The sequence below is a fragment of the Scyliorhinus torazame genome, chromosome 13, assembly GCF_047496885.1.
Source record: "Scyliorhinus torazame isolate Kashiwa2021f chromosome 13, sScyTor2.1, whole genome shotgun sequence".
NCBI classification, from domain to species: Eukaryota; Metazoa; Chordata; class Chondrichthyes; order Carcharhiniformes; family Scyliorhinidae; genus Scyliorhinus; species Scyliorhinus torazame.
The window spans coordinates 131,514,247-131,530,822 of record NC_092719.1 but is presented as its reverse complement, the minus strand read 5'-3'; the positions used below and the strand labels follow the sequence as shown (position 1 = coordinate 131,530,822).

The window sequence follows — 16,576 nt, the reverse complement described above, 5'->3', positions numbered from 1 at the left end:
CAAACACCAGTTAGTTAGTTCAAGGTCAAGGGTACTTTATTAACATACAATCAATCATGCAACATAAACACTACGAGTCAACTACACCTATTACTAAGACAACCTGTCGTTAACTTCAGGCACCCTGTTTAGGTCAGGAATCAGTGGCTTCTGTTCAAGTCTGGATCTCTTGGGTTCAAAGTGGTAACTGCTGCTCAGCTGGGCTCATCCGTCTGGTGGTGGGCGTTGAACTCAAACTTGCTTCTGGTGCAGTTGGCGATGGCCGTGACCGGGGTACCAAGGCCAAAAGAGAGCGAACATATGGCGAACTCTTCCTTTATACTCGGGGGGGCTTTCCCGCTCTTTTGGGCAGTCCTTCGATTTGGGCCTTACTAATTGGGTGATCCCTGATCACTCCGTTTGATTCCTTAACCAATAGGTGGGCGGGGATTTGGATGGCTGGGCGTGTTCCAAGCGGTCATTGACCCTGTTGTTTGCATTTCTCTTGGACAGGGAGTGGCGCCAAAATGTCTGGGACTGTCCCGGTTGCTGGAGTACCAGTCCTTTGTGTTGGGGGAGATGGGCCATCACCTGCTAATCGGCCTGATTAACATGCTAATGGGACGGAGTTTCGATGCCGCCTGGACTTTGCTGACAAATATGCATTTTAGGCTCAGAACCTGCCTGACTCTTGGCTTGTCCATTTCACCCATCAGTCTTTGCGAGTTGCTCTGTACCTAGTTGGAAGTGGCCATCCCAGATGGCTACACCTCTATCAGGCCTCTCCCCTGCCTATTCACATTTGTTTACAAAGATATTGCCATATTTTCTGACGATTTGTTTGCCACTCCATTTTCGTCAACACTCACCCCAATTTGATTAAAGTAAGTAGTCTTACAACACCAGGTTAAAGTCCAACAGGTTTGTTTCGAATCACTAGCTTTAGGAGCACTGCTCCTTCCTCAGCAGTGCTCCGAAAGCTAGTGATTCGAAACAAACCTGTTGGACGTTAACCTGGTGTTGTAAGATTTCTTACTGTGCTCATCCCAGTCCAACGCTGGCATTTCCTCATCAATTTTATTAAAGGCATTGATCGTCGCTGGAAAACTCAAAACAAAAATCAGCAAATTTTCATGTTAGCATTGCACTTTAAACAGTATTAATTTACTCAATATTGTGGGTAATGCCAGCTATCCAAATTCCTGCCCAAGCAGCTGTTATCCTTGTGAAAGGCAAGACAGAGAGTTTTTGATTGGAGGGCACTGCGCTTCGGATCATTTAATCCACACATATATTTCCCTACAAGAGACTCTCCCTAGATAGCAATTAAGAGCAAGATCCTGAGTAGATTGTCATTCTGGAACCGGAGAGCAACGAGTGAATTCAAGCAACCCAGTTGCTGACCATCCAAAATTAGCAAGCTGAACAAAAATCAGAAAAATAACCAGGGACTGTTTGGCTAGTGAGGAGACCAGGCAATGCCTTTACACTGGATAACTAAATGACCTCATATAATTTCAGTTCAAAGTTTTTTCTTACTTTCTGTTGGTGCAGTATGCGAGACCTAACCGTTGACCCTCATGATCCCATCCAACAAATATGATTCCAGTGTCATTGGGAGCCCAAAATGCCTGAAACACAAACACAAGGTTGCAGACAAAAGATGAAAACAGCATGTTACAAAGCAGACCCTTTGCATTCCATGAGGTTGTAAGCAGTCTGATCCACTGGAAATCTAATTAAAAGGCACAACCCAAATTAGTTTTAGAATATCATGTTCAGGCTTGGAGGGGGGGGGGGGGGCGCGAAGACAAAGAGACGCTGTTGCGGTGTGGCATGGGGTGAGAGATGACATGGTCAGGGGCAGAGATGGGAGTCATCTGGGATGGGCTAGGGATAGGGTGGAATTAAGGGGATGGGAGTCAAGTGGTGAAGATGACAGATGGTAGAGGAGATTGGAGGTGTAAGCCGGTAAGGCTGGTAATGTGGAACGTCCGGGGCCTGAATGGGCCGGTTTAAAGGTTGCGGGTGTTCACGCACTTCAGAAGCTGGAAAGCGGGGGTGGACTCTCTGCAGGAGACGCAAACCTGTGTGATGGACCAGGTGAGGTTACGGAAAGGGTGGGTCGGAAACGGTTCCCACTGCATTTGATTCAAAATCGAGGAGAGTGGCGATTTTAATGAGCAAATAAATGTGATTTGTGAGCGTGAAGGAGGTGAGGGATCCAGATGGATCCAGATGTGATTGTGAGTGGGGTATTGGAAGGGGAGCTGGCGGTGTTGGTAAATGTGTATCCCCCAAAGTGGGATGATGTGGGTTTTATGAGGGGGTTACTGGCAGTGATCCCAGATTTGACCACACACCAGTTGATCATGGGAGGAGATTTTAACTGTCTTTCATTTAGCTCGGTGGGTTAAACAGCTGGCTTGTAATGCAGAACAAGGCAGCAGCGCGGGTTCAATTCCCGTGCCAGCCTCCCCGAACAGGTGCTGGAATGTGGCAACTAGGGGCTTTTCACAGTAACTTCATTGAAGCCTACTTGTGACAATAAGCGATTGTAACCCTGTAACCACACACCGCAGGGCTACAGCAGAAGGAACCAGGGAAGATAAAAAAGGCGTTTAGGGAGTATTACAGGGACTGTACGAGGCGGACCAAGGGGAGAGGAGGAGCATGGGGCGGTTTCTGGACAAGCTGGAATTTCCCCAGGTGGAGAAAGCAAAGAGGTAGGCATCAGAGGAGCCCCTGGACCTGTGGGAGGTGCTGGATCGTATCAGGGGTATGGAGTCGAGGAAGGCCCAGAGTCGGATGAGTACCCGGTGGAATTTTATACGGAATTTGCGATGGGCCTGGCACCACATCTATTGGGGGCGTTTAATGAAGCACTGGAGAAGGGGGAGTTGCCGGAGACGATGAAGCAGGCAATAATCACACTAATCCCGAAAAAGGGGAAGGACCCGGTGGAATATGGTCTTTTAGGCCCATATCACTCTTATTATGGGCCAGGGTTTAGAGAACACCGAAGTATATCATGGAGTTCATCTGACCTACAACTTTTAATCAAATTTGGTTGTGGGGAGCACAAGGGTCCACTTTTCAGGTGTGATGCAACAGAGATCTTAAGTATTTTTAAACAAAACAATGTTTATTCTATGAATCCAGTTAACATTTTAGAAACACACAGTAAACATCTTATCAACTACCAACACAAATACCCCCTCAAAGATACAGTGCTCTATAGGTAACCCTTACTAACTTTCCTCACAACATCCATAAGCCAAACACCCTTTATCTACAAAAACAGTAGGTTTGAATTCCTTACAGGCAACAGGTATTACTTTGAAGTTATCAAGTGGTCTGGAGACATTCTTAAGCATGCAGAGAGAAACCAAAAATACACCTTTGTTTGAATGCAGCTCCAAACTAAAAACGAAACCAAAAAACTCAAGAGCCACAAAGCAGCTTCCAGCTCAAAACCAAAGTAAAAGATAGAATCACAGCCCAGCTCCACCCACAGTGACATTACTGCAGCCATTTGATAAAACACACTTTTCTTAAAGAGACCCTCACATGACATTTTTCAACACGGATGTGAAAGTATTGGCTAAGTTATAGGCGGGGAGGATGGAAGATTGTGTCGCGGGGGTGATTGCCGAAGATCAAACAGGCTTCCTGAAGGGCAGGCAGCTCGCGAGTAATATAAGGCAGCTGTTGAAAGTAGTGATAAATCTGTTGGGGGCTCTGGTATCGGAGGTGGTGGTGTCCATGGACGCGGAGAAGGCATTTGATCGGGTGGAGTGGCAGTACTTGTTCAAGGTTTTTGCAAGGTTTGGGTCGAGACTTGTGGCAGGGTGTGGTTGCTGTATGTGGCACCAAAGAAGAGTGTGAGGAAAAATTATGAGTTCACAAAGCTTTGACGTACACAAGGGTACGAGGCAGGGGTGCCCTCTGTCGCCGTTACTGTTTGCACTGGCCATAGTGCTGTTGGCGATGGCTCTCATGGGGTCGGCGCAGTAGCAGGGGATTATGAGGGGACAGAGGGAACATTGAGTGTCGCTCTATGCCGATGACCTCTTGCTGTATGCTTCGGATCCGCTGGAGAGTATGGGAAGGATTATGGGCCTGCTGTGGATGTTTGGAGGGTTCTCAGCGAGGTTTTCCTGGTGAATGAGCTGGGATGGCAGGTAAATTTCAGGGGGGATGCAACATTTAGGTAAACAATGCTAAGACAGATATCCCGGCACCAGAGGAGACTAAAACAAAGCAGACCAACGGCCACCTAGGACACGCCCAGCAACCAGGGATCCCACCCCTCTATTGGAGGAAAATCGATAAGGACAATTGGGAAACGGCCCAATTAATTGGGGCCCAGTTCAAGGCCCGCCCAAAAGCACGCAAAGTCCTTTTGGGGTATAAAAAAGACTCCCCAAGAGAGGATCACTCTCTTGGCCTTGGCTCTCAGCGAGGAGAGACCCGCCAAAGCTACTCCAGACCAAGCAAGATCCAAGTCAACGCATGCTACGAGATAGACGCTCTTAGTTGCTACCCTGTAAACAGCTCAACCCAGCAGCCTCAGAACCGAGCAACCGCCATTGTTCCTCTGACTGAGTGGGCACCCGAAGCTAAGTATATGCTTTTAGTAATAGTGATAGTTTAGGTTGTAGAGTTTTATGCATGAGTAGATTTGACTGTGTGTAAATAAATGAGCATTGCTTTTGAACTTACTAACTGGTGTATCGAGTCTTTGATCAGTATTCGGTTTTGAACCTTGTGGCGGTATCGAAAGATACCTGACGACTCTTGAGCAAACGTAATTAAACAGAGCCAAATTAAGAGACAACAGCAAGTAAGCAACAATGCCCACAATATAAATTCATTTTTGGTGCTGTTTTCTGATGAGATATTTAGTTAAAAAATGGAAGATGTCACCAAATCTTGATTTTTAGCATTTGAAGCAACTAGGCAGAAGATTATAATGATGGTCTGATAAAACCATGCAAGATAACCTTCGAGGTAGTCTTGCATTCATTATTAACAGTAACTTCAAAATGTACCTGCAATGTGGCTAAAATTTAGACATGGGACCGCACAAAAGTTGGAGTTCAACAATATGGGAGATATCCACAAATTTAGTATTGAAGTTAGTTATCACAATCTAACAATGCAAATGTTTACCAAATGCAAAAAATTAACAAAAGCTGATACGGTTTATACTGAACACGGTGCATTGTCTGCAAATTAGGGTACACAAAGAAACATGCTAGACCCTGGATCACTAGAGTTGTCATTGATTTCGTTGTTAAGACATGTATTTTTTGAGACAATGTTGGTTAGGTTTTGAAATTGAGTCAACTTGCACAAACCACGGTTAGAAAATTGAGGGAAAGTCAGGAGGAAAATTATTCAATGTACTTACTCAATATAGAAGTTCATACAATAGTTGTAATATGAAGCCAAACACAAACCTGTCCAGGAGAAATGTGTTCAGGAATTCCCTCCAGCACAGAGATGTTGTTACTCTCAATATCCAGCACGCACAGCACAGGAGAAGTTTTCTTCACCAGGGTTTCTCCCCAGTCTTCCCAATACACAAACTCATCTCCCTGTAGTTTAAGAAATAATTCATATAAACACTACCTAGAGATTTGAACATGGTACAAGTGGAATGCCTAGCCTCTAAAAGTCAGCTTAGAATATTTGCAACAATTTTGTTTCCAATTGATATTCTATCTGGTCGTTTTCAGTGTCATATTCATTTACCATCACAAGTACCATATCACAAATTGGGCTTGAAGATTCTTCATTTCTGGTGTAATTTTAAACTAGCTTGAGCTGATGATGAAAGGAAATGTAAAATGATTTAAACTGAAGATGAAGTAAAATTGGATGGCTTAATGAAGCACTGCACCACAGCTCGGTCCTACCATCATTCACTAAGCTCTAGGCATTCCAGAGTAATTTGCTGCAACGTTTCTTGGTGGTTTATTTTTCAACAGATTTGCAAACTCTGATGCATACGCAAATAGGCATGCTGTGGAGTTTACAATACATAATCTTCACAGAGAAATTGTGCTGTTATAACAGCAAAAGCAAACAGGCAAAATTCCATGATTTGTCAAAACCTTTTTGGGTGTAGAGCCGTGTCTAATATTAAAACCATCTTTCCTGAGTGAAAGATTTTTTTGAAGTGTCATCCATTGCAATTAAACAATAAGGTTGCATTCCAAATCATCAAGGGGCTACTAATTCCCATTATTTTGTTAATTCTTACTTTTTTTGTCTCAATGTCTGAAAAAACATTATTTTTCACACTGCCCCTCATAATCCTTAAGTCCCTCACTTCTCCTGGCGACACACTGCTCACTCACCTATTTAAATGCAGGATTCAATTTTGATTATTAATCATTTGTCATTCAATGGCAAATTGGATGCTTGGATGCATCGAGAGAGCATTTGATTTTGAATCTATGCTGCTTTAACTACATCTAATCAGTTAATGAGGCAACATTTTGAATAGTCTGCTTTTTGACCACTTTATTTTCAAAAAGTGACCAACTCACCAAACTGATCTTATTTCCATTGGAGAAGTGATTGGGAAAGAACACAGTCCAGATTTTAAATGTTGAAACTGCATTGTTGATTGGTTAATTAACTTATTTTACTATCTCAGCAAAGGATAGAAATGCAAGGTTCCCTTTTCAAATTGAGATTAGATTTCTGCTAATGTGGTAGTAGATAAGCAGAATGGACTCGCATGATAAACAATTAATGTGGCACTGATTAATTTTCATATAGTGTTGAAAGACAAACTGGCTTTGACTGGAACGGTTTCCCTCAGTGGCTCATGCTGCCTGAAAACAGAACAGGTGAGCCACGCATAACAAGCCCCTGGTTGCAATTGCTGCTTAGTTAGCTACTCTCAGCTGAAGTAGCGGTATTAGTGTGACTATGGGGTACAGTATCTGGGTTAGAAGGGGTGAACATCTGTCTGCTTTACCATTCCCGATTGTCATCTCACACCCACTACCTCAAGTCCTGCGCCTGGAGATCAGGTGAGGAAAATATTGGGCATCTACCACATTTGAACGGCCTTCAGGCTTGCAATGAAGACTGCCCGCTGCTCTAACAGCAGTTCATTTTGGACTATCTCATCTGTCAGTCACTCCTCCACCCAGCTAGGTCACTATCCTTGCCAGGGATATTGTTCCTTTCTTCTCTTTCTGTCACCGTACAATATTCAATGCCAAAAGTCACCAGTAATATCAAGTTGAGTCCCTTTGTTAAAAGGCAACTTCACACCCAACAGCTATGATTCATTACATGTTCATAGCATAATATTACTTTTCAACTTGAAACCTTTCACTGAAACACACTCCCCTGTCTAAATGCTAATTTTCCTGGATTGTACATGTGAAATTGGAAGCTGCACAAGGTGCCTGGACAGAAGAACAGTACTGTACTTTCACAGGCTTCTCCTGTTTCTCTGGTTTGATGCTGTCTTCTTCATCCTCATTCACACTGAGTTCTGGTTTAGTTTGGAAGAAAGACTCCACTTTGGACCTTTTCTTTTCAGCAACATATAGAATATGAGTCTCGGAGTGAGACCACACAAGGCAGCCAAAATGATCTGGTGGGAGACGGGGAAGAAAGAGAACACATGAAGAATCCTTTAACAGTGCGGTCTTTAAAATAATACAACCAGGAACTAAAGTATGGATCCAAAGATTCCAAAAACTAATTTGCTGCAAATATAATAAAACAGAAGATTGGCATAGCACTGATCTTCTACTAGACAATGTTAATACCTTTTGTTCAAGATTGCCAGATTCCCTTCTGACAAACTGACTTGTCTGCAGTCTATTAGTAACCTATTTGTCAGAGAAAAGGGCTTTTCTGTGGCTGTTTAACTGGAAATTAGCATACCACGTTTGGGTTTCCCGACCAAGAACAGAATGCGGGTGTGGTGATACCCCACATCGCCAATGGGAGGATTCCTTTTTAAAGGGACCCCAGCTGGGGTCAGAATGGTTGCATTCTATACTGGTCCCAGAGGCATCAGAAAGCATGGGAATAGAAGCACAAATTGGGACGGCTTTGCTCTCGGACTCTTCTACGTGAAGGCCAGCAGAAAAGTCTTATTCTTGCGGATGGTGAGAAGAGGCCAGCCTCATAAAATAAAGAGGCATGGCTGGAAATAGCCGAGGAGGTGAGCAAGAGTCAGTGCCACAAGAAGCTCAATGGCTTCATCAGGGTGAGAGGCATCCAATTTTTAGTGTGAATCCTGACACTACCACTTTCTCTGTGGTATTCTGCATGTCACTCTTCAGATCAACACACCTTGCAGCTCCACTCATTCCTCTTTCTCTTGAGCAAACTCCTCACATACTCATCTGAACAGCCAATAATGACACTTAACTTATTGCCATCTCACAATCAGCCCTCGGTCACTCTCCACAAATGTTGTTATTCCACCCTCTCCATACAATCTATCCTTCATACTCCGACCTCTCTGCTTTCTTACTTTGCAGAAGAGAGTGCACAACTTAGAGAGAAACAGAACCGGGCTGGCACTCCTGTAAGAACCACCCTGACGGCCTTGGAGATCAGCAGGGTGCAGGAGTGCATGGCCATTAGCAAAGGAGTTTCCAAAATATTGGGAAATCATGTTTAAAGCACTGAAAGCACATGCTCTGAAGAGGTTGTGCGTGCACAAGCCTTGCGTATAGGCAGGGAAATAGCTGTGAAATTTCAGTTTTTAAGGCTCTTCAGCCTTTCATTTGTATGGAGTAATGGATCCTTGCTGTGCTCTTACTTTATTGATCCTGCAAGTTTCAGACATCTTGGGAAACCTGTGTGCCGGCTGTTAAATCCAGTATGCTGGGTTAAAGTGTGAATTATTTGTTTTTTGCATATTTAAATCAGAGACCCAAAACCTCAAAGTGGGTTTCCTACGTACTTCTGAGTGTGCCCTGGTAAAAGCCAGAAGAGAGCTGGATCAGGCTAGGTTTCTGACATTTTCTGGAGATTCAACCTCCGAACTGCATCCAAACTCTTCCCCACCTTGCCAGTTAACATTTTGCCCCAAGTCTGAGACCACATAATCATTTTTTATCCATGTTTAAATAAGTTTTTGTGAAGCTCTGATACTAATCTTAGTGTTTTGGTTTAAGATTCATCGACCAATGAGATGTTAAAAATAAGTTCTTTCAAAACCTCCAAGCCCACGAATTAATGCATTGTAAAAGAAATGTGCAACAGCACTGAGCAGACTTCGAGGATCAGAATGGCAGGTAGTTACATAACACATCTGCAGCCTCTGTTCTGGGTTCTCTGATGTAGGCAATGGGAAAATGTTCATACAAAGTAAAAATTTAGAATCATTATTCTGACACTTAGAAACTGAAGAGAGCTTTCTTCAACATCTAATTATACTACACCTGATGTTTGATGCTGAATTCCTGAAATGGAAATAATTTCACTCCACAGCACTAACTCACACCGTGGGCAAAAACATTCACAACAGAATCATAATTAAAAATGAAGCTACCAAAATATTGATTAGATTCTGCATGAATATATACCATTAGCTCATGGCCAGTTCAGTATTAAACTTCATTTTGCTTTTAAAAACTAGAATTCAAAACTGCCTGGAAATAAATGTAATTTACAATTGTAATGAGGCCGACTGCATCTTAAAAGCTCCATGCTGATATGGAATCTTGCATAGCATGGATCCTATTCTGGTTTATGCCAAAACCTACATTTCATTTTGGGAAGGGGACATTTTGTGCAGGATATATTTTGACAGTTCAGGCTATCAGGTGCAAGAGAATGCATATCTAGACAGCCATTACAAAATAAAATTGTGAAATTTGCTCTTGCTTCCTATCTCCATTATTCCAAAGCTTTACCTACAGTTTTATCATTTTTAACAGCCAAGGCTAGTTCCTACTGTGTTGTTCTCTGTTCTGTTTTACCTGGATGACTTGGATACGAAGTGTTGAACAAAGAACAATAAGCTTTGTTAACTGAGTAAACTAATTTATTCACACTAATAAATAAGATTCGTACGTATTCCTAAAGTATAAGCTACATTAAATTATGCTATCTCTAACTACAGAACTCTCAAATACATAACTGATCTATCTTATGAACACCTTCTACCCAGAATCCCAGAAGTCACATGATATTTATATGACTGTTCTGTGGTTCCCTCTAGTGGCAAGAAGCATTAACATTAACTTGTTAACTCTTTACATGCCAGTCAGTATACATATCATGACACCTACCATGTCATTGTCTGCTTTTGCTGAATAGAGCAGAAGAAGAATATTCTGTTTCCCTATTCTTTCCACATGCAAACAACAGAATATGCCAGTCTTATTAAAAAATGAATAGAGCTAAACATGGTCTTTCTGAATAAATGCTGTTTGCTTCCAGCTAAATTCGTACCGTCTTCATACACCTTGCCATGTTTGTCAAGTGCAGTCAGGTTTATACTCTTCTCCTTGGAGTTTTTGTTCCAGATCTGTAAGTGAGATCAATCAGTACAATATTGTAGACAACTACATACTCTCAGAAGTCTGATAATTAAGATGACAAATTTCATATCAAATCCAAAATCAATACTTTAAAGGTGAGAGTAACAATTTCTAGATAAATTCTGGTTTATAAAGATAACACAGCAAAAGCTACTCATGAATGGTCACAAGGCGATAATTTCACTGCAGTTTCAGGAAGCATCATAGTGTAAATTGTGTGGTCCCACACCACTGACAAAGGAACATCAGAAAATGGTACTGATAGACTGATGTCAATGCATGGTAAATTGCAGAAAGCAAATGCATCATTTTCCACTAAGCACTGGCTCTCTATAGGACCTTGACAAACAAAATTCCAGCTGGAAATGTTTGAAGAACACATACGAAGTAATTAGGATTTGAAGGACAATTTTATTACAGTAACAAGTACAGGGGAAATGTTATTTATTTTGGTTCCTGATCATAAGTCAACAATGGTCTTCTGTTTTAGAGTTTGTAGGAGGCAAGTGTAACCGCACAAATAGCTACAAATAAAGCAATAAGTTTCAATTGCAAACTTACCTCCAGAAATTGCTTCTCCTCTCCCTTTTTGTTGGTGTGGTCCCGGAGAACAGCCTTTAAAAATCCAGAGGGAGACTCGCTGCTCAATAGCCTTCAGAAGAAAGAACTTGTAATTATACAACACATTTCACGTCCTCCGTATGTTCCAAAACATCTTACAGCCTCGAAAACATTCAAAGTCACCATAAACACCAATGAGATGGCGGTTTTGGTTGAAGGATAAACATTAGTGAGGCATACGAACTCAGGAGCTTGTTCCACCATTCAACAAGGTCAAAACTGATCGACATCCCAACTCCATACACCTCCTTCAGTTCCATATTACTTAATACCTTTGGCCAGCAAAATCTATCGATCTCAGATTTAAAATGAGAAAAAGGTTTTATCTAATCTACCCTACCAATTCCTTCCAAAATCCTAAAAGCCAAAATCAAATCACCTCTTAACATTCCAGATTCCAGGGAAAGTAAATCCCATTTGTGTAATCTCTCCTCATAATTTAACACTTGGAAGCCCGGTACAATTCTGGAGAATCGTCACTACGCACGGCCAATATCTCTTTTTTCTTTAACCAATTATCTAAAATGCAGTGCCCAGTACTGTATAGTTCTCCAGATGTCATGTAACCAGGAATCTGCATAGCTATAGCAAACCATCCTTCACTTAACATTCTACATCTTCAGATGTGAAGTCTAACATTCCATTAGCTTTTTTAGTATCTGACCATTACAATTTAGTGACCTGTGTACATGGATCCAACTTTTCACAGCTTTTCACCACTTAAAAATAAAATCTATCTTTTTTGGGTCACACTTACTACACTGGAATCCATCTGCTACTTTTGTCCACTCATTTATTCGATCAACGCCTCTTTGTCTACACTGCTTAACATGCCATCATGTTTTGTGTTATTGGCAAATATCACGAGAAGTCTTTCCCGCCTCTTTGAATGGTGTATTTGATCTTTAAGTCCAGGCTAATTGTTGGGGTTGTCATTTAACCTATAAGACGGTAGCTCTGACAATGTAGAATTCTCTCAATGCTGCATTGATATTAGCTTAGAATACATGTTCAAGTTTTGGAATTGTCGTGTCCTTGATGTCACGCTGTTAAATGACCTCCCTCTGGACCTTCTTGAGCTGTGTGCTTCAAATACTCACTGAACCTTCAGGAGAACTCTACATGATAGAGCAGTTACTGTTGTTATGGGCCAGGGTTCAGAAAACACCAAAGTATATTATGGAGTTCACCTGACCTAACTGTTTATTGATTTTGGTTACGATGAGCACAAGAGCCTGCCTTTCAGGTATTACTCAACAGAGTTGTTCGGCGTTTTTAATCAAAAACCAAGCTTTATTCTACGAATTTAGTTAACATTTGTATAAACACCCACAGTAAGAATTATTATCAACTACAAACATAAAGCCCCCACACAGCTACAGTAATATATGTATAGCCCTTAATGAATTTCCCCTTAACTGCAATTTAATAACACAATCCCATAAAACAAAAAACCCTTTTTACCAAAAACAGCAGGTAACTATAATCATTGGTTTCTTCCTTGGGCTAATTCAGGCCAAAGTACTTCGCTGTCTGAGTCTACAGCAGCCAAATGTGAAAACGAAAGTAAAAACTCAGAGCCACAAATCAGCTCTAAAACTCAAAGTGAAAGTAAAAACTCACAGAGCCACAGCCCACACAAAAACATACAAGACAAAAACATTTCTTAAATGGACACTCCCATGACACTGTACAGATAGATAATGGTTCACTCACTCGCCCTGTAGTTCTGTGCAATTTCCAGAGGGACCCGTATACACAATGGAATTGTTATCATAAAATATTATATACTGTCGGCAGAATTTCACTCGCTCAGCTCGTTCCAGATCCCTCTGAGACCATTCTGAAACCAAAAAGAATTCACCATTCTTAAAGCCTCGTCTATTAAATAGTTTGTGCTGCGTCAAGAAGATAGTTAATGTTTGAACATTGAACAGTTAGTGCACATCTAATCCTGTTCCTGGGAAAGGATTATATGAAAGAGGTTCTTTCAGGAATGCCCATTGTTGTAATATATTTAGTAGTAGGAAGCTGATCTGGAAGTAAAACAACCTAATTTTGTTGTGTGCTTCTGTATAGTCTTTTAAAGGGGAGTTGTGCAGTTTTTGCTGTACGGTTAAAACTTAAATTCAGAGCAATAACCATAAAACAGGATGCTGACACTATATTGGTGCAGACAGTGATGATTGAGATATTGGGTGGCATGGTAGCATAGTGGGTAGCACTGTTGCTTCATAGCTCCAGGGTCCCAGATTTGATTCCAGGCTTGTGTCACAGACTGTGCAGAGTCTGTTCTCCCTGTGTCTGCGTGGGTTTCCTCCGGGTGCTCCGGTTTCCTCCCACAAGTCCCGAAAGACGTGCTGTTAGGTAATTTGGACATTCTGAATTCTCTCTCTGTGTACCCGAACAGGCGCCGCAATGTGGTGACTAGAGGCATTTCACAGTAACCTCACTGCAGTGTTAATGTAAGCCTACTTGTGACAATAAAGATTAGTATTAATTGCTTAGATTAGATAAATTACCTGTTTCCCAGGTTACGGGAAATGGGAGTGGAGCTAGCAGAAGGCTTGACGTCGTCTTCCCTAGATTCTAACGAGATGCCAGAGAATTGGGAAGTGGCAAATGTGACTCCTTTATTCAAGAAAGGGTGCAAGGACATACCTAGTAACTATAAGTGGAAACAATAATCAGGGGGGAAAAATTAACAGGCACGTGCAAGGAGAGACTTGGAAAAGGTGCATTATGTTTCACTTAATCATACTGAATATTTTGCTGGAACAGAGGTTAATTAAGGGAATGTAGTGCATGTTGTCTATATGGATGTTAAGACAACATTTGACAACATTTAACAAAGTACTACCCAAAAAACTGGTCAACAAAACTGAGGATCATGGAGGAGGATAAATGTCAGCTTGGATAAAAATTTGGCTGAAGGACAAAAATCAGCAAGTTGTGATAAACGGTTGCTTTTAAAACTGGAGGATGGTAAAAGGGTTAGTGTCAAGACCACTGATTTTTTGATATTGCCACACCTCCAAGTTTGGTATCATTGGCAAATTTTGCAATTTTCCTCTGTATTCTTTTTTTTTAAAAATATATTTTATTGAAATTTTTTGGCCAAACAAAACAATACAAAGGTTTTCCTTTTTACAACAGTAAAACAGTATAAATAACAGTGGCCGTTTTTAACAAATAAATAAATAATATATAAACTAAATGGCAACTGCCATATCAAAAATAATAACTCTCCAAAAATAAAATCAAACAATCCAATATACATAGCCTAATACAAATATCTATACAAAAACACCCCTGAGGACCCGCCCGGGCCCTCCCCCCGCCACCCCCCCCCCCCCTCCCCCCTGGGTTGCTGCTGTTACCTTCCCATTTCCTTTATCGTTCTGCGAGGTAGTCAATGAACGGTTGCCACCACCTGGTGAACCATTGAGCCGAACCCCTTAGTGCGAACTTTATCCGTTCTAGTTTTATAAACCCTGCCATGTCATTTATCCAGGTCTCCACGCCCAGGGGTTTGGCTTCCTTCCACATAAGCAATATCCTTCGCCGGGCTACTAGGGACGCAAAGGCCAAGACATCAGCCTCTTTCGCCTCCTGCACTCCCGGCTCTTCTGCAACCCCGAATATAGCCAACACCCAGCCTGGCTCGACCCGGACCCCCACCACCTTCGAAAGCACCTTTACCACCCCCACCCAGAACCCCTGTAGTGCCGGACATGACCAAAGCATGTGGGTGTGGTTTGCTGGGCTTCTCGAGCATCTCCCACACCTATCCTCTACCCCGAAAAATTTACTGAGCCGTGCTCCGGTCATATGCGCCCTGTGTAAAACCTTGAATTGTATCAGGCTTAGCCTGGCGCACGAGGACGACGAGTTTACCCTACGTAGGGCATCAGCCCACAGCCCCTCCTCAATCTCTTCCCCCAGCTCTTCTTCCCATTTCCCCTTCAGCTCATCCACCATGATCTCCCCCTCGTCCCTCATTTCCCTGTATATATCCGACACCCTACCATCCCCCACCCATGTCCCTGAGATCACTCTATCCTGAACCTCCTGCGTCGGGAGCTGCGGGAATTCCCTCACCCGTTGCCTCGCAAAAGCCCTCAGTTGCATGTACCGAAATGCATTCCCTTGGAGCAACCCATATTTTTCAGTCAGCGCTCCCAGACTCGCAAACGTCCCGTCTACGAACAGATCTCTCAGTTGCACAACCCCAGCTCTTTGCCATGCTCCAAATCCCCCATCCATTCTCCCCGGGACAAACCTATGGTTATTTCTTATCGGGGACCGCACCGAGGCTCCCGTCCTTCCCCTATGTCGTCTCCACTGCCCCAAAATTTTTAGTGTTGCCACCACCACTGGACTTGTGGTGTATTTCTTCGGGGAGAACAGCAACGGTGCCGTCACCATTGCTTGTAGGCTGGTTCCCTTGCAGGACGCCATCTCCAATCTCTTCCACGCCGCTCCCTCCCCTTCTCCCATCCACTTACACACCATTGAGATATTGGTGGCCCAGTAGTATTTTTCCTCTGTATTCTAATCTCAAAGTCATATATACATATGGGCAGACAAGCGGCTGATGAAATGTAATACAGTGAAGTGTGAAATGCTGCATTTTGTCAGACGGGATAGGGAGAGGCAATAGGGACCTAATTGTAAGGTCTAAACAATGTGCAGGGACAAAGGGACCTCGGATTTCATGTTCACAGATCTTTGAAAATGGCAGAATATATTGAGAGCAGTTAGCAAATCATATGGGACTTTGGGCTTCACAAACAGAGGTATTAAGTACAAAAGCAAAGCAGTTATCTTGAGCCTTCACAAACTCTGGTTAGGACACAATTGGACTACTGTGTCGAGCTCTAATTGGCACAGTTTAGAAAAGATGTGACTATCCTGAGGATGTGCAGAGGAGATTTAACAGAATGGGATGAGGGAAGGCACACAGTTACAAGGTTAAGTCTGAAAAGCTGACGGTGCTCTCCTTGGAGAAAAAGAGGTTGAGGGGAGATCTGATGTCGGTATACAAGATTAGAACAAGTTTAAATATAGTAGACAAAGAAAAGCTGACCCCATTAGCTTATGGTACAAGGACGAGGGACACAGATCGAAGGTTTTGGGAAGATATACAGGTGCATGTGAGGATTAACATGTTTACACAGCAAGTGGTAATGTCCTGAAACTATACCATAATGTTTTCTCTTCAAAAAAATACAATACATTACATTACTTAACCAGTTTTGATGTAGACAACAAACCTCTTTCCTGCAGTTACCTGTATAGATGTTGCAGTGTTTACCCCCATACTGGGAAACAACCTCTGGTCCAATGCAGGCTTTTGACAAAGATGGGAATTTGCTCAGCTCTTTGTAGATCTCAGTAATCTCCTTGGAGTTGGTGACCACCTTCAAAAAAAA

At 42.4% G+C, this 16,576-nt stretch overlaps 1 protein-coding gene across 1 annotated transcript in view; it reads right to left on the bottom strand.

The window, feature by feature from the left end:
* apeh (acylaminoacyl-peptide hydrolase) overlaps window positions 1-16,576 on the bottom strand; it is a 138,750-nt gene that overhangs the window by 94,735 nt on the left and 27,439 nt on the right. Inside the window, exons 2-8 of the mRNA XM_072472163.1 lie at window positions 16,435-16,564; window positions 12,858-12,984; window positions 11,082-11,172; window positions 10,432-10,507; window positions 7,440-7,606; window positions 5,445-5,582; window positions 1,519-1,610 (exon numbers count right to left, since the gene is read on the bottom strand). Of these exons, the coding sequence (XP_072328264.1) occupies window positions 1,519-1,610; window positions 5,445-5,582; window positions 7,440-7,606; window positions 10,432-10,507; window positions 11,082-11,172; window positions 12,858-12,984; window positions 16,435-16,564 (821 nt within the window). The remainder of the gene's footprint in view (window positions 1-1,518; window positions 1,611-5,444; window positions 5,583-7,439; window positions 7,607-10,431; window positions 10,508-11,081; window positions 11,173-12,857; window positions 12,985-16,434; window positions 16,565-16,576) is intronic.